General features: G+C 40.6%; 1 protein-coding gene across 4 annotated transcripts in view; it reads right to left on the minus strand.

The window, feature by feature from the left end:
- NCKAP5 (NCK associated protein 5) overlaps positions 1–23,347 on the minus strand; it is a 350,456-nt gene that overhangs the window by 186,837 nt on the left and 140,272 nt on the right. For all 4 annotated transcript variants that reach the window (XM_039382174.1, XM_039382176.1, XM_027723607.2 and 1 more), the window contains exon 3: positions 19,700–19,763. In XM_039382174.1, coding sequence (XP_039238108.1) covers positions 19,700–19,763 — 64 coding nt within the window. The remainder of the gene's footprint in view (positions 1–19,699; positions 19,764–23,347) is intronic.

A 23,347-nucleotide genomic window follows, 5' to 3' on the forward strand; every position in this document is an offset into this window, starting at 1 on the left:
GCTGTGGGAGCTCCTCTGTGAGGTTCCCACTGGCTCTGCCAAAGCCCCAGCACAGGGCACAGCTGAGCACATCAGTGACACTCGTGGAAATTCAGAAAGGGCCAATTGGCACTGAGGGGTAAGACGTGAGGAGACAGGTGTGAGAGACAGCCCAGAGAGTGCCTGGGGCTGAGGAGTGATCCTAGTGCTAGGGTGGATGTTTCCCTGCGTGTCTCCCCATAGAGGACTATGGGGACGTTTCCTGAAGAGCTGCAGCCTGTGGAGAGCCTGCACTTGAGCTGGGGAAGCTTCTGAGGAGAAAGGTCCAGCACAGAGGGATGGCCATGGAGAGACTTCAGCCTGCATATCTATCCCCCTGTGCTGCTTTGTAGGGGAATCAGACTCCCCAGACTGCACTTTGGCAAGTGTTGTTTTAAATTTCTTTTTTTTTTTTTTTTTAATGTTATCCAAATCTATTTTAATTGGCAATACATTAATCTACTGGAAACCTGTGAGAGTAAATGGTGAGCGATCTCCCTGTCTTTATCTTGATTTACAAGCTTTTCTGTCATTTTTTGTTCCCTGGGTCCCACTGAGGAAGGGATGCAAGAGCGTGGCTGACCCAAGGCTGAGGGCAGACCATCACACCAGAGTATTTTATTTTTATCTTTTTAATTTATTTTTACCTGTCATCATACCACTCCTTTGATCAATAATGTTACTGCACGTAAAAGAAGAATGTGTCTATGTGTCAAGATTTAAAGCTATAGTTAAGCACAAGTGAAGAATTAGAGGGATTGGGTACACACATGCCATGCATGCTACACAGGGTATTGCTATTCATCAGGGAGACAGCCTAACACTCACATAGAAACTGGTTCCTCCTTCTGTTTAACTTATGTTTAAGTCTTATGAAAAGCAAGTCTTCACGACAGCTAGATATAACCGGACTGATTAGTTCAAATATCAGAAATGTCTTAGAAGGAGCACACATGTAACCTCAAGTCATTAAGATTCCCTTATAGGTAGGGAAAAGGGCAAGTGTGTAAGTAGAAATAAGATTCCTCTTATTCTTGAATTTTTTCTTTGCTCCCCAGTGTATCATAAGAAGGGGTTTACTACAGTACTACTAATTATGCTAACATGAGAGCACTATTTTGTCAAAAAAATTCTTCATGAGAATATTTAACACAGGCTTAATGTTGCTCAAAATCAGGCTAATAACCTTCACATTAAATTTTTAACAACTATTTTAAAGCATTTGCTAAAGAGGGTCACAATTTCTGTGTAATTAATATTGATTTCAAACAGATACTTTGTAATGAATTTAAATGATGGGAAGAAAAGACTAAAATATTTTTTGTTTAGAGTTTGAAGTACCATTAAGTCATTGATAACCTAAACTGAGTATTTATTTATTTCTTTTTAATGCATTTTCTGATGCTATGCATCTGACACCTTGCCATAAAAGTCATAATTTAACAGAATCATAGCCTGGTTTACAACACGAAAGCCTACAAGCCAGAGAGAATATAGCCCTGAAAGTGGACAATGAAAACAGAATGAAGTAAACAAATAGCAACTACTAGAAGCACACTAAAATTAGTTTTTCTAGCAAGTCAATACTGTTATGAATAAATATGCACATTCAAAGTATTCAAACCCACTATTTTATCACCCTTGTACGCCCTTTTGCAAGACTGCTGCAGACAGGAGCCATAGAAAAGCCTGAGACAAGAAATGAGAGAGGGATGGTGGAACAGTTCCATTTTTCAAGAATTAATTATGAAATATTAATTGAAACAGAAACTAGAATTTGCTACTTGGTCTCCCAGTTGGTTTAACAAAGTAACTCATTCTTTCCAATGCAATGAATATTTAATTCCCCCAACATAACACATGGAGATTGAATGATATTTGTTCAAGTGTCAAGAATGTACCTGAGCTCCAGCTACCCACGGCTGAAGCTGCTGGGTAAAGGGAAGTACAAATGTTCTCCATGTTACAGGTATTTTATGAGAGCTTGTGTTTGGGTCCTGCAAATCAAACAGGTCAAGGAGTCCAAGGTGGTTCACCCTCACCCCTCTTACACAGAAGGTGGGTGATCTCTTTGGTGTGGTCACCTCCAGAGGCAGCTGGACCTGCCTGTCACCCTCCGGACAGGCCTGGGCTACTACACAAGGTTGGAGCTCTCTCTCTAAACTCCCTTTTTGTGCGACCTGGTCCCAAAACCAGCACACAGGAGGCTACAGTCCTCTGTCTGACTGAACTTATTTCACTCACAAATGACAAGAAAAAATGTGATTACAAGAACAAAGAGCATATGTCATTTTTTATTCCATCATAAACTGCACAGGGTACTGTATTTTCATTCAAATTAAAATGAGTCAAACTTCAGTGTCCTTTGTTAGCTACTCATCGATCGCTGTTAAACCAAATGTTTCTCATTCTGTAATCAATACTTCTCTGCAAAAATAAACCAAGGCACTGACAAACAACTTTGCAGAACATTGCAGCATTCCTTGTAGTGGACTTTGTCAGCATGAAAAAACATTACCCAAAAGAATGGGGGAAAAAGAAGTGCATTGCTTATTGTGCTTATTACAGTTTTTACAGGTTGCTTACAGCTGAATCATTTTACTGAAGCAAGACTTTATTAAATTAGCCAGCTATTGAAACCAGACCTTTCTGACAGTGGCAGTTAATATGCCTTTGTCCCTTGTTACAGTTTCCAGCTATACTGGGAATACTGACAAATACACTTAAATACCCAAAGCCTTCCCAGGGATGAAGTTACAGGTGTATTTAAAGCACAGTGAAGCATTAAGGTATAAACAGCAATAACATAAGCACTTGGAGGGTTCATGGAGGGAGAGGTAACTTTATTTCCACATCTCTTCAAAATGAATTATCTTTCACCTGACACAGACTTGTACTACACAGGGTAAAGAAGAAATTTCCTTGATTTATATTAAGGCTCTATATTTTTCCCCAATTATTTTATGGTGCAATCATTTTCCCTAAACTTATTCCTACTACAGCTCTGTAACAGCAAGATATAAATAGTATAAAAAGCAGTATCCTAATTTTAGGCTGGTATCTTCTAGATTTTTTCATACCAGTAAGAAAAAGTGATGGTTCTTTGGAACAGTATTCTGCTCCCAAAATAACAGGCTGCCCAAACAAACCAGGAAAATCTGACACTAAATAATTTGTATTAGCATTTTCTAAAACTGCCTTGAAAACAGTTAAAATTAAATAATTTGAAGCAAATAATTTATTTTCCACTATGAAATTTTTATATGCTAACACATTTGGCCTCAAATCAGACTAGCACATGTATGCCATGACTTTCAGATGTAAACTTCAAGCTTTTGCTTGAATCTAAGATGAATAGCAAGATAGGAAATGTTTATTATTATTATTGATACTTTAGTGACAGTAGTTTACATACCCTACATTCTTGGGTGATAGTGTTGCTCCAGAGTGATTCAAATAAATTAGAAATGTTTCTTGGTGTATTTACTCCTTTTGAACAAAATAAGATGCTAGCTTTCACTGTGCACTAGCTCAAAATTGCCACCATGTGGAGGGACAGCAACTTAATTTAGCATTATTTATACTGCATTGGTTTGGCTTTAATTGCATCTGTGCGACAGAATAACTGCTGTGCTGAAGCTCCTTTATCATTGTGAGCCTGCAATTAATCTGAATTAGGCAGGCTATTACATGAGCAGTTCTGTATATATAGTTCGAGTTGTGATAACATTTATTTTACAAGAAAAAAAATAATTAAATAACTCATAAAATCTTTTGGCACAGAGCTAGATAGTGAGAACCGCTGTCTGCCCATCACTTCGAAGAGCTCCAAAAGGAAGCTCTGGCTGCCCAGCAGCTCTTTAATTCCATGAAACACCCAGTGATAGGACACACAAAATTGGAGCCACCTTGGGAAAAAAAAATTAAATACCAAAAACATCCCTCTCGTAGTCTACCAGAAGCTAATACACTGAAATGAACTATGTGGGCCTTTTTTAGCACTTTTCCTGGAGACATATCTATGGACATGGTGGTTACACACAATGCCTGAGAGCAATTTACACACAGGTAGGCTTTGTATAGGTGAAACATCTGCACCCCAGTAGCCATTATTCTCTCAGCTTCTTAAAGCTCATCTTTGTGTCCTATTTGCAGTGCTGAATGAAGGCAAATAATACGTATTTTGAAAATTCTGTCTCCCTAATAAAACTATTGTTACTTATTCACATTGACAATTTATGGTCCAATTTTGAAGACTTGCATTGATCTTCAGTTCCTATCATCATCAATTTTTCCATTTTAGACATCATTTTCTTATAGTTGAAGGGCCGTAGAGAGAATACTTAGTTAACCTGGAAGTCCCACATAGTCAGATCATGGATTTTTTTAAAAATTAGTAATCTTAAAATGATAACATTTTAAAAAATTACTTAGCAAATGTAATTAAGCTTCTAATAGCTTATACAGACAGTAATTAAAGAAATCTCATTTCTCTAAATTAAACACAATGAAATGTTTTTCAAGTTCAAATAAAAACTTGTGAACACTATTAAGATAGACATAATCTGTATGAACATCTAGTATTTAGAAGTGTGAGGAAAAAAACCTCTGTTGATAACAAAATGAGAAATAGTGGGATTACTAAATAATATAATGTAAGCAAATTTTTTCCCTGAAACATCATAGACTATAATTGCTAATTATAATTCAAAATTTTCCCTGAAACATCTTAGATTATAATTAGAATTGCACCTTTTTTTCATAAGGTGATTTTGTTTATATTAAGATTTCTAGAAAGCTCTAGAAAGCTCTTTGCTTGGTTTTCATATCAGATATATACAATCTCTTCTTACTAAAAACAAAGTTTCATAACCAATGTAATTTGTTTACAATGAGGCTTTTTTAATTCACTTGCAAACAAGCAGAAATCCCCAGTTTGTGTCCGCTTATGTTTCCCACTTGTTTGATTCCAGAAAATTTATAATAATGGTGTTTGAACAATGAAACAGCACAAAAGAGAGTGCGTAGACAAGAACTTGCAAGAGCCAACCCACCTGGGCCAACAAAGTGTCAATTTTCTACGAGATCTGTCATTCTTGAACATTTCCTGAAGGGATATCCGTGTAACAACGCAAGAAACAGAAGGTAAAAGGTTGTCAGGCAAAAACAGCGAAAGCTCCTGGTCACAGAAGTACAGCAGAGGTTTTGCAACTTGAGCTTTTCATAAGAACAAAACTATATCTGGGAATAAACAAAACCGGCACCAGAACATAAAGTAGTAATACAGGTATTGGCCTGCATTTACACATCTAAATACTTCACAGACTCCAAGAGCTACACTCACAGAGTTGAATGTTCTACTGATGACAAACTTCAAGCCTCTCCAGTCACTTTCTGGTCTTATTTAAACAAAGAGGCCATGGGAGTGAACTCCCCACTCAAAAAGATAAGAAATAGTGAATCCAGGTTCAAGAACACGGCAGACCTCATGGGATATTGCCTATATTTGGTTGCCAGAAACTCCCCCTTGGATCAGAAGTCTTGAAGTGAGGGCCAGAAGATTTGCCTGAAGTTCTCTAAGTACATTACAAGTTCTTTGGACTTTTTGTGACCTACAACAATGCTTTAGAAACAAGTGTCCATCATAGAGGTGCACAAGATGGGCTCTAGGCCACATGATTTAGGGTAGTTTCCACACTTGCACTTGCTGAGATTACATTTAAGTTTTGGTATGTGTTTCTTTTATAAGTAAGTAACAGATACTTGCTGTCAGTTTGAATGAAATTTCAGCTTAGACATAGACTTGAGGAGAAAAGAGGGACGATATTCCTTGAGCTCTGTAAACAAGTGTATCCCACAGCTGATACTCTTTCAAAATTAAGAAATTTTTTCAAAAGGGTTTTTAAAAGGCAGGCATCTTTCAGGTCTTGTCTGCATTGTTTGGAGTGTCTGTAAAAGATAATCCCAAGAACTACGGCAGACAGTGGTCAGCTCAGACTCACAAGATTTGTCAAGTTCCTTTTAACCGGGTAACAATATTTTGATAGGCCACTATGTAAACATTACTGCAGAACAGTATTTTTGGCACACTTGCAAATGGCTATGAAGTCTAGACAGAGTGGGGAGAGAAGGAATGAATTTGTAGTCATACCAGACTCTAATTTCTGAAACATTGACACCTGTCCATTTAAGGGGAACTTGCTATAGTGAAATAGCGTCCAGCAGAATTAAAACATAGTCTCTGAAAGGACAGAAGACAAGGTAAAAAGTCAATGAACGGTAATGTCACTCAGGCTACACTGTTTACACCTGGCATGGATTTTAACCTACAGAATCCATATGAAGCAATGCAGTATCTGCAGTATTTATTGTTATGCTTTCTGAAGTGTGCAATGAAGTGACATAGGCCCAGAGCACAACTAATAAGGAGGGCCCAGTCATCAGGTTTCCTCTAGATCGAACTGTAATGGTAGAAGAAGTCACTGCCCCAGACTGATCATTCCTGATTGCTAACTGGAGGTCACCAGCCTTTCCAGTCTGCAGAGAACTGCCTGAGGCTCAGCATAGGGTACAAGGCAGACAGCTCAGCTGAATCCCCCCTGGCATGTTTGAAGTAACCTGGTGGGCTGTGGAATGCAGCAGAAGATGAAGCACCAGCACAATCCCTATCCCCTCCGCTGAGGTGACAGTAACCCCCCGCAGGGACACAGCAAAGTCCTAAATGACTCCTGCTTATCTGCACAGCCTGTGTGCTTGCCTCCTCTGTAACTGCCCAACATGTTCTTTAGATGATATAAATGGTTTCTTTTCTAAAGGACTGAATCCTCACAGAACAAATGGGCATGGGGCTGAATCAAGCTTTTTCCACTTGGATCTGTATTACCGAGATAGCAGTTAGGCTGCAGGATACACACAGGATAAGCATTAGAAAAACCCCACACTTCTAAGAGTTTTATTTGGCTTTTATGGGTTGGTCAGTGGAACTGTTCTCTGTTGCTCCAGGGAGCTCTGGGATTTATTCACAGGCTAAAATACCACGTTTCTTGCCCCGATGCTGGAGAGCATTAGGACTTCTTAATTTTCTGGACTTCTCATTAATGTATTTTTATTTCTTGCTGATATCAGGGAGTTAACTGAAATAGATCTAAGGCTAAAGAAAATTTTTGAGGCTGAGAGAAATAGAACTTAACCACTCCAGTCATGAGAAGTGGCTCAGGATGGTTTGCAGTGCCACCAGACCCCCACAGATCTGGGATATGCCAGTATTTTAGTTTTCATATACTCTCTACTATTTGCCTTTCTCAGCTGACACATTCAACACCTCTGGCATCACTACATTGCTGATAGCTACCTTTCCATGCAGCATTTCTTTTCCTCAGGCTCTTTACAGCATTGCTCATGAACATGTCAGATCTTATTACAATTTTTCTGTGTTCACTTGTAGAGTCCATTTATGGTCGGTAAGTAACTGCAAAAAAAGATACCTTATTTACTCAGCTATTCCTTGCATGTATTCCAGAGTCCTATCACTTTAGTATTCTGACAAATGTGTCTCTTTTTCATATTCATCCCTTTAGCACTACAGGCATTGCTACAGGCAGTTGGCAAGTGCTGTGGTTTTTCTGTTGTCTGCCATATCTTCGATGGTATTTTTAACAGAGCTGCCACTGCAACATCTTTATTACTGCTGACAATGCACACATGAAGAAGAACTGACTCAACTTGCAGAGGCCAACCCGAGTTTGAAAGTCTGGTACCTGGCAGAACTTAAAAAAATAAAATAACAATTTTGCATGCTGTTTTTAATTTCTTCATGGGTCAAACTGGAGTAATTAAAAGACTTTGTCTCACCTGATATCATTGTGCAGTGTCACTTTTCAGTAATAGGTTCACTTGAATGTCTGTTAGTGTTTCCAGGGACCAAATTCAGCTCAACTCTAAGTGCCACCACTCTACTCCTTTAGTCCCCTTTCTTACTAGAACAGGTAGTCTGGATACACTTCTGCAGCAGAAGGTCAAAAACAGATATAAACACTCCGACACTTATTTCTCTGATCTTCATGTTAATCTTTTTACATAGGATTTAATTATTTTGTTGTATCTAACCACACTTTATTCTAATTAATCTGTTAATTGCACTTAATCATATACCTGTCTCATTTAAGACATTAAAAAAAAAAATCTATTTTTTTTCAACCTAACAGTCAATGTTGACAAATGCAAGTGTTAGTTTGAAAGTCTTGAAAAGGAAAATGTTAAGATGTTTCTTTTTCTAGAGAAAATACCAGCTACTAAAACCAAGGAGTTCAGCTCTCCCCTCTTCTGCCCCTTCCACACCTTCAGCTTTAGTTGAAAAAAATCACCAGCTATTAGGCTGAGTTCTGTTCCTCAACAATAAAACACATAATGACATATTTAAAACTCAGGATGTTCCATGTGCATTCTCTACCATGTAGAGCACTGGAACAGCAGTCAGGAGAGTCATTCTGAATTTTTTGGTACGTTTTGGCCGGCACACCAAGGTTTCACATCATTTCCACACACAGCTCCCTCATCTTTCACTGGGGCAGATGCTCTGTAAAAGCAGGAGAGTGATCCCTCTGCCCTGGATCGGGACAGTCCAGCAAGGCTTTAGAGGCTTCCTGACTCACAGCTGTACCAGTTTGTCTGTCCACTGGGTACAAGGAGTATGAACAGCGGGTTAGCAAATTCTTTGTAATTACATAGTCTTTAAGCATTGGAAAGAAATAAATTCTGCTGCACATTTGCAGTACAGGAAATTTGCTCTTCGCCAGTGCTTCTGGGAACTCCTGTAATATATTACTAAAACAAACAGCTCTTGTCACCTACTCAAGCCATCAAGTTTGATAACAAATTCAATACAGGAAAAATATGAACAAACTTGTTTAAATGAGGCTGAAAAGAACCACCCAAGCTGCACTGACCATGCAAGCAGAGACAAGCACAGCTGGGTTCATGGAAATCAGGTGCAGAAGGGTTTGGTTCAGCTTTCAGTTTTTGTGGATTTACAGGCATGAATGCCACCGAGTACTGGTGGTCCTGCTCCTGCCCAGGCACCTAATTGTAAGTCAGTAGCTACATGAAAAGAGTAAAACTAAGAAAAGTTTTTCCTTCCTGTCTCTGTTAGATTAAACACATTTTCAGAGCTGATATTCTTGTTTCCTGGGGTTCACAAGGGTGTTTCTGCTGACCTGCTTATGTTCTTTCTCAAGCTCTTCCTTCTAAAATGCATTATATCTCATGTGTTCTTCACACCTTGACTTCCACTCACCTCCTCTGACCGATTTCAGTTTGTGGACAGGTTTCCCTTATCGGCTGACGGAAGATACGACCACTGCAAATTAGCCTTTGGACTATCTCAGCGGACAACTCTCAAGGTCTACTTTTAGTATGAAAGAAATTTTCAACTTCTCATTAGTGCATGTATTTTTTTATCATATCTACTACATCACAAGTTTTCCCTTCTGAGGTGTTTTATTATGAATTACATCAGGAAACAGCACATAAAACAAGACTTCCAACAACCACCTGGAAATTCTGACCCGCTCCTCTAGCAACATCCACGGAAAAAGTTCCTTAAACGGAAAACTGTGCCAGTCGCTGCCGCAGGGCACATTTTAATATTTACTACCAGAAACAGGATGTTCCCAAGAGATAATAATTTTTCTCCAACACTCAGAAATCATTTCTAAATAAGCAATGTCACCATGGATGCCAATCACCAATGTGCACCGTAAAGATGTAATTACAAAATGACAATTGTGTGAACTGTGCATACTGAGCCAAATCCCCTCTCAGTATTCATCCCAAGCCACTGGGCTGGGACTATTCATGGGACACCAGCACCCCAGCATCCAAGCAGCAATCAGCACTATTTAGAAGCCCAGTAAGACTCTGTCTCTTCCCCAAAAAGTTCACTTTCTTACACAGGTAACAGACAAACAGTGGAAGAGTCAGCTTGTTTTACAAATTAGCAATTTAGATCAGAAATTAAATCTTTACCAAGATTATAAAGGATTTAGGTGGCAAAGGCCTTGTAGGACACTGAAGTTAAAGAACAAGACCCTTAATGAATGTAGCAAAGAGGGGTTTTAAGCACCTGGTTATTTAAATTCACACAGGAAGGTATCGCATGGAAAGCACAACTTATCCATACAGTTTGGAGAATGAAGGAAAGCCACTTCACAGCCAGGTAAGGTCCTATATCAGGCCTGGCACTTTCATTAGTTTCCAGACTAACTACAGAGTGCATCCTGCCCAGCGGTATGGAAATAACACAATCCAAACATCACAGTCATTCCCACAGTCTAGACAGTCTCCTCTTGCAGGACATGCAAGCAAGTCTGATCACCAGTTCCAGACTTGGAAAACTATGTCATGAGATCTTCATTATGAAAGATCCCACAGAATATGAAAAGATGCCTTATCACAATGCAATGGACGTGGAGCCAAAACAAACAGAAAGTATGTAAAAGCAAATTCCTGACAAAGCAAAAACTGAATTAAAGTTTATGAGACTGTAGTAGGGAGGGGAAAGAAAGGAAGACTCACAATTGCTCAAGTTATATGAATCTGTACAAAGTTACATAATTTTGGTATAGGAAGATATTATTTCCTTACTATGTTTTAATATTTCTTTTAAATCTTGGAGAGAAGTTGCAGAGAGAGATGATTATGCTCTTCCAAGAGAAAAGAACAAAAAAGCTCATGGAACTTAATGGCACAAAGAATATTGACAAGTTTAAATATTGCTCAGATGAGCTGTGACTGGTTTTCCTGTCTACCAGCAAAGTGTTCAGCAGTCAGAAATGGGCCAACAGTTTTTTCCCAGTTTCTGCTTTCTCTCTTTTATTCACCTGCAACAGATTATTTTCTGTACCTGTATACACACGTTTTGTCTCTGCCCAGAGGGACAGGCCAACAGTACCTTACCATGCTCTCTTGGTGCCATGGAGCAGTTATGGATCAGGGCTGCATGGGGTTGGATGCTGAACAAAGACTTGTTGCAGAGTTTTTACTCTAACATGAGGTAATTTAAAGCACTGCTTGAGCTGACTCATTCCAAGGGTCAGCAGTAACTTCACGGAACAAGATCTGGGAACACTGCATGCATTTAAATAAATGGGCATTTAATGGAAGCAGCACAACTGAGCAAAACTCTTGGTACATAAATTTGTGCCTCTTTATACAGAAACTTTCTCTCCCTCCTGGTAAGTTTTTCTGTCCCATTTGGAGAAAAAAAAGGTTATTCTCCTGGACCCCTGGTTTGTGCAGGGACTAGTGCCATATGTCACAAAAAATAGAAATCATCAGAGTGATACTTTACATGACAACAACACTGAAGAAATTAAAGACTCCTGTCTACTCCTGTCCAGCAATAGAAATGCTCACCTCCCCAGTGGGCTTGATTTGACTGAGGAGAAGTTGGGGATTTGGTATTTCTGCATCACTTCATTCTCTCTGCCCTGCTTTAGCTATACTTTACAAGGGAGATCAGTAACAAGCCCAAATCACCATGAGAAATACTGTAATGCACCCCACAGAACCCCCAGAAGAGCTGATACCAACATGGAAACATCAGGAAAATGGTGGAATTGCTGCAATGGGTATTGTGACCAGTTTTGAATCAATTGACTCAAATCAGTAAGACAAGAGTTTTTATTTGGTCTTACAAGTGGGCCTACATGACTAAAGAGTAAAACCCGAAAACACTAGAAAAGAGGTTTATTTTAAAAAAACTGAACAGGTATGAACCAAGTCTTAAGAAGATAAATTAATGGTTTTTTCTCTGTTCTCCAAACTAACAATGGAGACCTTTTACAGTAACAGTTGTGGCAAGTATTATAAACTCTACAGTAACAGTTTAACTGCTGGCCACAAAAAAAACCAAACAAACAAAAAAACCCCACAAACAAACAAACAAAAAAACAACACACCCCCCCAAAAAAACAAACCAAACCAAATAAAACAAACAAACAAACAAACAAAAAAAAAAAAAGCTAGTGATTTCTTTTACTTCTTGTAATACACTAATTTCCCCAGCTACATTGAGAAAGAAGTTGTAACACCAAGTATATCACAGCAGTTTCACTACTACTAATCTGTGTAAATTTACCTTCTGGTTTGCATAAAATTCAAACTGTTGGCCCAGTGCACACATTCACCTTTCCTCTTCAGAGCCTCAGAAGTTGTGACAAATTCTGTCCTCCCTGAGATCCCTTTCTTGCAAGAGATAAAACCAGACCAAAAATGTTCTGCCTTTTCAGCCTGCAGATCAGTGGCTCTATTCAGGTCATCCTTGCAAAAATATTAATCCACTGAGTGTGTGGCTTACTCGAGTCAACTCCTGCCATTGCCTGGAGGAGCTCAGGATTGCAGAGCTTAACCTTTGATATGAAAATGGTTGCAATTCACTGTTATTAGTGCATGGGCACATCACTCCTATTAGGGGGTGAGGTATTGCCTAGAGCAGGATACATCTGCTTCTAGTCATAAAGCAGGATTTGCTTCACGCTGGAGCCAACTGCCATTCCAATATTCCATACACCCATAGATGCTATGAGACTGCATGTGCCCTTTCTGTACTTACACATCCCCTGCCTTTGTTATCTATAAATGGCAATTTCTACTGGAGGGCAGTTTAGCTGATATGACATGCTTTCTACAGATTGCCCCCTGTTTTACTTTCAAACGTTATATAAATGCGTTTTGATGTATTTTCTTTTTTTTTCTTCATGTTCAGTGATTTTTACATAATTCTGTTTGACTTTTTTTTTTTTTTTAACATCTCCTAAATACTTGCAGCAGCTTGCTGAGGATACAGACCACTTCGGTGAGCTCCAAGCTGAGCGGCAAAACTTATTCCTGCCCCTTTGGATATAGTGCTGGTCTCTCCGTGCCCGTGACTACGACAGCATTCCGTGGCGAGCAGAACAAAAACCACCAAAACTGCGGACGGAGCATCGCTCCCCTTGGAATGGCGAGTACCAGGAGCCCCTTCCCGGTCCCGTGTGTTTTACCGGGAGAGTTTTCCCTTGGCTGCAGCGCCCTCTCCTGGTGCACGGGCGGAGCCGGGAGCGCCCGGACGCGACCCAGCAGCGCTCACCCAACTGCTGCCGCCCCGCGAACTGCGAGGAAATCCTTCGTAACCGTTTATTGTGCGATTCGGTGAATAAACCGGACTCAGAACTGAATTAACCAGGGAAGAGTAACCCATGCTTTGAAGGGCAGCCGGTTCTGAGCAGAGGCAATCAGGATCTCATTGGAAAACGACTGTTGAAAGGTATCATCAAGTTTAAGTCATGGAGAATCCTTAGGATTCATAAAAGCCTTAAAATACAAAACATGAAAATATCTGCATATTTGCAAATTTGAAGCAAACGACAAGAAAATACTCAGGACACAAGGTTTTATCTTAAAACCACTGAAAATAAAACTGCAAAGTTGTGGATGAGGACATTTGGCTTAATGAAGTATGAACAACTAATGAGGTCCAGGAGCATTAAACTAGGCTTGTAAAGAATTTCAATAATCATTATGGATGCTAAAACTACTGCTAGTGTCACTGAGTTTTCCATGAGGTCTGTATGATGAAGTTTCTCAGAAAAAGGAGCCAGACAGGATGGCTGGCTGTGTATAAATACACAGCTTCACAGAGAGGGCAGAACAAGGGACAGATTGCATCTTTCTGGTTTGGGATATTTAACATTCAAAGTAACATTTCAAAACAGCTCCTTTGCCTCTCCCTCTGCTGCTTTCTAATTAAAGCACAGATAGATTCTTTCACAGATGTAAGGACCCAGAAGTTGGGAAAGACAATTTAGCCTTTCGTAGCTCATCTTTAACACTTCATTTATTACTAAATATCCTCTACTTTTAAATGACCAGGGTGCTCCTGCAACAACAGCCTTCCCCGCTGCCGGAGGCACTGGCAGAGATTCATCACACTGGTGACAGCGAGCGCCTCTGCGCTCGTGGCAGCACATTGTGCTGCCATCTGTAAGACCCTGGCTCAAGAGCAACCTCAGGATTCCCCCTCTTCTGTAAAAACAAGGTACATAGTGCAGATGTTAAGAGCTGGGCCTCTGAGCATGCTGACCATGCTCGTGCTCAGAGGACTCCCTGCTAGCTGATTAATGGGGCAGCATTAATACCAGCTGCGGTGCCGAGCACAGAGCCAGGATGGTGGCCTGAGTCTCAGAGCCCTGGCAGCGCTGAGGGCCTGGAGAGGTAAATGTGGCTCCCAGGAGAGGCACAATTTCCTACAGTCATGGGTTGCCTCTGTAACTGTGCATTTTCAGCTACCTAAAAAAAAAAAAAAAAAAAAAAGATGGAGATTTGGCTTTGCTATTTTCAACTTCATGTCACCCACCTCAACAAAGCATTAGCAAGGCAGGGTCTGATCTCCTCTTTCTTCTCACCAAGAACTAGCATGCGCATTAAAAGCCTGAATTTGAGTGAAAGAGCAAACTACTGAAATTGCACACAAAACCCACAGGAGTTTGGAAAGCTGAGAATATCAGACTTTCTACTGATTTTAATACCATTTCAGTAAAGACCTTTTCTGCACTTCAACACATCCATCTCCATGTGAACGCTCCAGTTTGGCAGCGCCTGATGAGAAGAGGCAGATCTTTTCAAAGCTGATTACAAGTTCTGTTTCAACCTGGAAAAAAGACTGGATTGCACTTCCCATGGTTTTTTAGGAGGCTGTTACATATATCTAAACATGTTACTTTTAAGAAAGTTGTAACAAGCAGAAGTGACTCAGTTCCTTATAATAATGGGACATCTTACTGACGCTGCGAGTTTTTTGATGCCTTTTCTTTTTCCTTCTTCCACTCTTTATTTAAAATACTTGCAGTCTCCACTATTTTACTGCAAAAACTGTTTGTAAAGCAAGAATTGTGCTGATCACATCAAAACTCATTAATATAACTTGTTTTTCCATTATTAGCACCATCTGAGCCTGTTGAAAGCCTTAACCAGGGCTTTAATTTTTCCACAGAGAGCTTTAAATTAATTAGTGGTTTACATGCTAACAAAGAATCTGATACATTCATAAATCAATCTAATGCAGAAGGATTACCAGAGGGTGGAAACCTATTCAGTGGGGACCTCGCATTCACTTAACATGGTGGGTTTTTAACAAAAGGGTGCAGGTGTGGAATAGACGGGTACCGGGAAGAGCCCATGATAATCACTTTGCATCACTTAAAAACGCAGCAGGACACATGGTAAATCAGAGCCTAGGGCCCACCCTAAGTGAAACCCATGTAGATATAAAAGGCAATATCATCCCACTTTAACCTTCACAGTTAAATTGCCAGAGTGGTACAATTTCTTTTATGTAGGTTACAGGCCACTGAACTAATGGAAAATAGAGTCAAATCAAAGGACTTGGATGGGAAGTACAAACTAACTAAACTGTGTAACATGGATCTAAATACAAGTATCAAATAAAAAAAGGTAACTTTTTTGTCTAATTATTAAATTAATCCATGTTATTAAAACACAATATAATTGTGTGTACTTTTGGCGCACTTTAGGCTTTTAAACTAGTTTCTGCTAACACAATACTTACTCTGCCATGAGAACCCTGCCATGTAAACTGTGGCAGCATTTTTCTCATATTTTTTCTAACCCAGCACTGTTCACTGTTAAGAAAACTTCACCAAAATGAACACTTTTCCTGGTCATATTTTGTGTCCAAAGGTCTAAAGTCATGGACTTAAAAAATAAAAAAATACTTTGATGACTAAAGCATTTTTTAGTCTTTACTATGTTTTGAGAAAACTTGTGATCTGCTTTGAAAGCTGCTTATTTTAATAATGGGATCTCTGTCACCACAGACACCTGCACAGTCCCCATCAAATGCAGTAAGAACTGTACACAGGCAAACTGATTGTCTCCTTTTTCCTTACAAAATGAGTCAGAAGAGACATGACTAAGGAAATTGTGAACATGCACACTGTGAAATTAAAGACTGTGAATGACAGGAAAAGCCAAACAGCAATCCTGGCTCAGTGCTGCTTAAACTTTCAGGAGATGGTTTAGCAGTAAGTAATTCTGCATTTTGATAATGGATAATCAATATTTACTGATGGTGGTTCATAAAATAAAGAAACCTGAGCAATTGTCAGGTATTCAGTCTGAATTATTCAGTTCTCTTAATGAAAATAAGGCATAAATACATACTCAGTCCAATATATGAGGTATCAGATTTTCCATACAACCATATGGAAAAAAAATGACAGATTATTTGTATATTTTTGGTGATAAACATTTATTTGAAATGAAGTATCTTCATTTCATCTTCTATAGTACCTTCCAGTAACAAATCAGTCATGAAGAACATAACTCTGGGACATATTAAAAGCCCATCATTTTGGGGAGCGCTGTGGTGCCCACACACTGGTACCACACACAGCACACACTGCCTGATCTCCAGCTTCAGCTGAAATGTCCTCAGAAAAACATCTCCTCATAAACATGCATTTCACCATTGCTCACCTGACGCTATTTTAACAGATATACAAACCCATTTCTGAGCAAAGATACCACAGCTTAAGTAGTTTCTACAGTGTGTGCTTTGTATTTGTCATTGATTTTACACTTGGCTGCAGCAGTTCCTGTGATGCTGGGTGAACCCGAGCAGGAAGGACAGGGAAAACCCACTGCACCACATGTCCTTGCAGCATGCCAGTGACAGGGCAGCACACACAGGGACAAGGCACACACTCCCTGCTCACTGACCCTGCTCACCCTTTAGGAGTGCGGTTTACATAACGTGCTCACCTCTTACCCTCATGACCTATCTGTGACAGCAAAACCCAAACAATGGGGTTTTTTTTCAAAGAAGTAGGAAACATTAGAGGGTATTAAATAAGGTGCCATCCTGCCAAAGGCTTGTGCAATGATTTGCACAGTTCCTGGGACAAAGGGCAGCAGTGTGGCAGCACAGCCCATCGCGCTTCCTGTCATGCTTATCTGCTGTAAGAAATGCTCTCCACGAGACTGAGTGAGACACTGAGGACTGCATTAAAGGTGGCATGTGCTGCCACCTGCGCTCTTCTCAAATGAAGGAGTTAGTTCCCCAAAAACCTTCATGCCAATCTAACCAGCACAATAAACAAAACCAAAATGGGAGACAGTCAAGGCAATTAGCTAATTAGTGATTAAATAAAGCTGTGGCCCGTCACTGGCAAAGAGGCTGCGGGGGGTGCCATCCCTTTGATCCAGAGGAGCAGCCGGTGACAGCACAGCACAGCCCCTCGGGTGCCCTGTGGCTGGCTGGTACCACCGCCTGGCCTCCTCGCTGCCAGCCCCAGGGGACTCCGTGCTGTCCCCAGGGAACATCCATCACACCAAAAAAAGCAGCACACGGGCTCCAGTGCCCTGCGGGCAGGCTGCTGGCAGCCAGCACTTCTGAAGAGGAAGCCTCGCCAAAAGCCTGCTCGCTCAGAATCCCTCACCGAAATTTCGCCATGAATGTTTGTAAGGTGTTTGCTCCAAACCCAGTGTGTGCTGCCGGCTCCTCGCTGCACACCCTGGCAACACAGCTACACAACTTACTTCATTCCCGGCCTCCCATTGTGTTCAGATACTCCAGCCCCTGGACCCTTACTGCTCTTGTACTGCTCGCAGCCCAGCAAGTTCATTAATGTTAATTAATGACTGCTGTGTTCCATATTAAAATCACCAGCTCCGAGCTCTGAGACACAAAGAACTTTCCATACATCAACTGCTTCAAAGAAATTGTCTCTACAGGCGCACTTGCCCTCGGCTCTAGTTGCAGGATAATTGTGGATATTATCCCTCAGGGAAGAGGGGAAAAACTACCCAGTATTTACCTTGAGGGAAGACTGCACACCCATAGAGCTACCTGTCACCTCTTAATGGGTTACAACACTTGGCCTCCCAACAAATTATGCAAAATTACACCCTAGTTAGCAGGGAGATGTGATTAATCCCACAAGCCCATACTGAAAGGCACAAGAACTATCTGACACTCTGCAGATGAGACCATGAGGTTGGTACATATACCAAAAGCGTTACTAGCTCTAGAAGGTTAATCAGTATTGCTCATTTCATAAAGTTTTGGATTATCCCACTAAGTATATTTTGCACTCAATATATTATACTATTGCTATGCCTCCAAGGGAATGCTACTTTAAAAAAAATTAAAAGAAAATATTTTAAATAGAGTAAACAGCTCTTCCCAGATTTTGACATTTATTTACACTGTAAACTGAAATGCAATTGCAAATCCAATGCCTGATCTTTGCTGTTCTTCCTCCGGCAAAATTACTCCTGGAGGCAGCAGGAGTTTTATCTCAGTCACGGACTCCTGGATTGCAACTTAAACTGACAAAAGTTTGTTTCTCAGTTCCTCCAGGACTTCTGTGCCAGGCTTCTCAACTCTTAAACCCCATCTCAAAATCTTCTTGTGGCCAACAAAGCCTTGTCGCAGACCCAGGGCAGACACATTGAATGGGAGAGGGCAGAGACTCCCACAGCCAAGCTGGGCACGCAGCAGGGGCTCAGAGCAGATCAGCCATACCTGCCTGAGCAAACCCTACTCATCTCCTTCCCTTCTCTACAAGGCACTCAGAGCCCATTCAGAGCCCCTGTCCCAGTAGAGCCCCCACGAGGCACTCCCAGATCTACAGAGCCAGGTGGGGCTATGGTAAGAGCAATAGATTCAGAGCTGGTTTTTCCTTACTTAAGTAAGGAGACTTACTTAGGTCCCTCCAAATCTCACTTCATTGTATTAATCACTAAGGATTTATAAAATGCACTCACTGGAGGCAGGTGGGATTTTAAGGACCGTGCATCCCACAGCTCATGGAGCATCCACTCTCCAGAGACCTTCTACGGCTGCTCCCCACTAAGTTAGACAAACTTGGGACAAAAATTCTTTCACAATCAACTATGCAACTCACTCAGATCAGTAGCAGTTCCACGAGTATGTTCAAGGGGACTCGTTTGGATTTTAAGGTTTTTGAACGGGTCTGCTTTATCCCATGGAAGCTTAAGACATTTTATCTTAAGACAGGGACATACAAACTCCTTAACAGATGGGAACGGTTCCTTAGATATTAAGTAATTAAGCACACTCAGCACATGTTGGCTCCTAACGAAAATTGTTTTGAAGAGATAAGGCACTCTATAAATTGAGGTTTGCGGTTAACCAAAAATCTGCCATTTCATCTTTTGCTCACAAGGCTAATCTCATGAATTGCTACGTGAAAAATGAAGATACAAGAAGCATTACATGATTTACAAAATTATCAGATTGAGGATTTTTTTAATCTTTCATGCTTGTGTTCTTCCATTTTTTCTGTAGTTGGCCAAGATTTAACAGGCAAGTAAATCCACCACATTTTGATCTGAAACTGCATTTCCGTGCTTGCCTTGCTTCCAACTCCAGTAAGGACCATCAGCAGGAAAAGGAAACAGCTTTTCTCTACCATGCTTTTTCCAAGGAAGCCAAGGTAGAGCCTTGAGTTTCCTCACATTTATGAATACATCGTAGCAACCCTTTGTTATGTCCAGGACAGCCTTAGTGCTCCGGTGACCACCTTCAGCAAGACCAAACGTACCGACGGCCTGAGGCAGTAAGACAAGAATTGTAAAGCAGCGAGTGGCTGCAGCTTACCATGGCTCCTTCACTCTTACTCTGTGCAACTTCCCGCTGCAGCCGAGCCACAGACAGCTTCTCCCTACGGAAAGAAAAGCGTGTGAATAGCAGTTCATTTTTCCCCATCGGAGAGAGAGCAGCGCTTCCCCATCAGGATGGCATTCCTGCACATCACTGGGGTAACCCTCCCGGCAGGCCCTGCTCTCCTCCTCACGTTTCCCTGCAATATTTAGTGGCTGCATTATTGTTTCATTTTGTGGCAGTTTGACAGAGCTGTCAATAAATCAACTGAATCCAAACATCATTTGCTCCATTCAAACAACAAAGTAGCTCATCATGCCAGCGATATGGAAATAGACTGTGCAAGTCAGATTGTGTTATTTATTTCCCTATAGCCTTGCACATCAGCTTTATTCTGCACCATATTACATAAGCCAGAAGGTTGTTGGATCGTCAATAAATACACAAATAAAATTGAAATTAAAACAATCTATTCTATACCTAAACATATTGTGCTGCATTTTGCAACTACTAAATTATTAGATTTTTTTTTTTTAATTAGCCTTTTTTCACGCAAGATCCTTACACAAATGTTTAGCTCGACTGAACTAACAATTAATTTGCTTAATTAAGGATTTGGCAATGACAACACACTTTCAAGTACACTGAAAAGTTGTAAGAAAGGAATGAAAAGTAGGGTTTAGCATACATAGAAAACGAAAGATGTTTTCACAGTGTATGGACTGTGGAAACACAGAACATACCAAGTATGTGAACTGCTAAACCTAGTCAGTGGAAAGTACTGCAGGAACTGACAACTGCAGGAAGGGTATGGGAAGACAAGAATTTGATCTGGAAGCTCAGCAAAGCAGAAAATACTTTAGAGAAAAAATTGGACTTAATCAACCTACCATTAATATAAAAAGCATCTATTATAAAATTTGAAATTTTCTCATTCTACTGGGACTTACCAGAAAGAAAGACCTGAACTATCCCAGTGCAGCATCCTGGCACTTACCTGGGATATATAAAATTTTTGCCTCAGTGACTGCTCAGTGTAGTGGCAATACAAGAGTGTCAGTGGCTCAGGCCTGGTAACATGACCCTGGGTCAGAAAGTGTCTGTTCCAGGGCTGGCAGGACTGGCCTGGCACTGCTGACGAAGGGCTCCAGCCATGAGCCCACTGGCCTTGCCATCAGGCTTTTCTGACACAGTTTGAGTCAGGAAAGAAAACCTTCCTGCTGTGCACTGCAGGGAAGTACCAAGTCTGGAAATCACACTGCCATGTCTTCCAGTTCTTGCAGGAAAGAAGAGCAGGGGCTGGAAACTCTGTCCCACAAAAACCCTCAAAGGTGCCAAGCTATGGCAGAAGGAGGACTCTGTACCTACTCCTGTCATTGACTGGGTCACTCGTATTCAGCATGAAAAACAAACTGCTCTACAATATCTTATTCCCAAATTTCCAAAAGAAAAAAAAAGCACCCTTTAAACCATTTCTCAGGAACCATTTCTGCCAAGGAAGATCTGTGTGTACCTGCCTAATTACTGTGGAATGACAGCACTCCTGTCACTCAGCCACAGCTCAACGTATGCCTGGGTCACTGAACCAGTTCCCCCTCTCTATTTCGGTAGATGTGGTATTTAAGTTAAGTCTCCCTAATGGTCACCTGCCCCCTCGTGCTTGCTAAACCCTCACAACAATCCCCACACAGCTGGCAAAGCCTGGTTATCACGTTAACCCCAGGCACTGCTAATATTGTGATTCGCAAACAGGTATGTTGTTGAAACCACTTAATATTGGTAAAAGTTGAAGATGATACAGCCACAGCCCTGTAGAAGTTGCATTTGTGTTCTCCAGCGTGATATTGAGATCTTTCTTTGCACATGTGAAAAATTACGGAACATTGAGAAGTGGCATTAACACAGCATTGATAGCTTAACACAGGTATCCTAAAAACAGCTTCTAAAAGACTCGTACAACCCTCCCTCTTCCTTGCTCAGATACTATCACAGGCAAATTACAAAATTGGTTAATCCTATTTTAAGGATTTAGTTCATCTGCTGGAAATAGCCCCTCGCATTTTTGCACTGCTTCAGTGCCCTAATATGTTCTAGTGGAAAAAGCAAATATTCCCTTTGAGGAGGTTTTGACCTTTTAATTGCAAACCAAATGCCTAAAGATATTTTATGAGAAAATATGTGAGGGGTGAGGAGAGAATAAACAAGCAAAACCCCTCCTCACACCACTCCTCCATACACTTCCTGCCAGTGATCTGAAGAGATTTATTTAGTTATGCTTTCTACATCAGGAATACTCCCACTTCCCTCTCTCCACGTTACCTCCAACATGGAATCAGTTTCACATTTCTGGAATTTTGTTAGAGTAAATTCTACTCAACCTCCATTCACATAGAGGGCTCCTCCTAACGATGCCAGGCTTCCCTCTCTGGGTGAGGATCCTGGCTGAGGTTTAGAAAGGCTTCCTCAGCAATTTTCCCAGTGAAGGAGAGCAAAGACTGGCATTCTCATACAATGTTTATAACATTGCTGATATTAGGACCAAAACCACTTTTCAACAGCAGAAAATGAAAGGAAACCTGACTATCATGTAGGAGAAAAAAAGTCTGCCATGGTGGATACAGAGGAGCCATCTGTTCCAACAGCTTCTACAAATAAGTCAACTTTGAATCAAGCAAACTCCAAGCTCCTGCTTCATCCCTCCCACGTGCAGTGCCCAGGTGAAGGAGCTGTGCACTCACAGCCAGACCCACACAGATGGTTACCTTCATCTGGGCAGGGCGCATAGTAGAGGTTCAGCGTGCCTGTGGATCACAGTCATCCTGAGACTACTCCAGGGAGCTTCATTTGTGATGCCCTTGGCCCATCGCCCACACTGAGCCATTTCCCACTACCTCTATATAAACATACACGGGTGTAATGGGCAAGAAATGTGGTCAGAATCCTGTTACAAGCCAACAGCATTTAACACCAATTTGCAGTGTTGGAAGTTTTCATACAAGATACGTGACAAGAGAGAACTTGTCATGCTCCATGTCTAAGCAGATCAAATAAACCCTTTGGTCACTATCCACCATCTCAGTCAGTTCTTATTAAGGCAACAACTTCAGTGACTACTCTCAGCCCCAATTTTTAACATGGTGTTACAATTCAATAATCATTTTAGTATAATAATAAGCTTTTAGCCGCTTTAGCCTTTCAGATATTTCAAATGCAAAGAACATTTGACATGCAGCTTCAAAGTTAATCCTATTCTTTTAATCTTTGCTTTTAAATAGGAAAAAACAGTAGCATTGTTTTGTTGCTATATAGTTTTGCTTATTTTTAATCAAGCATGTTTCATCCCTATAGCTTGATTAATTAACAAAGTTAATTAGCAACTGCAGCCAACCTGGAAGGAAACAAAATCTTCTCCAAGGATTTTAAAAAATTAAAACATGTTCATTGAGAAGTTCTCATATTTGCTTTTGAAAAACCTCCAAATGATAAAAGGTTTACAAAAATGCTCTTTGAAAGCACAGTTTATGCTTTCAAAGTTTGAATATTTGTATTGTAAGTGGCAAAATTCCCAGCCAAGGACTTTGCAAAGAAATAATTAAAGGAGTCAAACAAGGATTCAATTATACCCTTTCCAGATGGAACCAAGCA

This window comes from Pipra filicauda, unplaced genomic scaffold (assembly GCF_003945595.2).
Source record: "Pipra filicauda isolate LSUMZ 115617 unplaced genomic scaffold, ASM394559v2 scaffold10_size6260569_pilon, whole genome shotgun sequence".
NCBI classification, from domain to species: Eukaryota; Metazoa; Chordata; class Aves; order Passeriformes; family Pipridae; genus Pipra; species Pipra filicauda.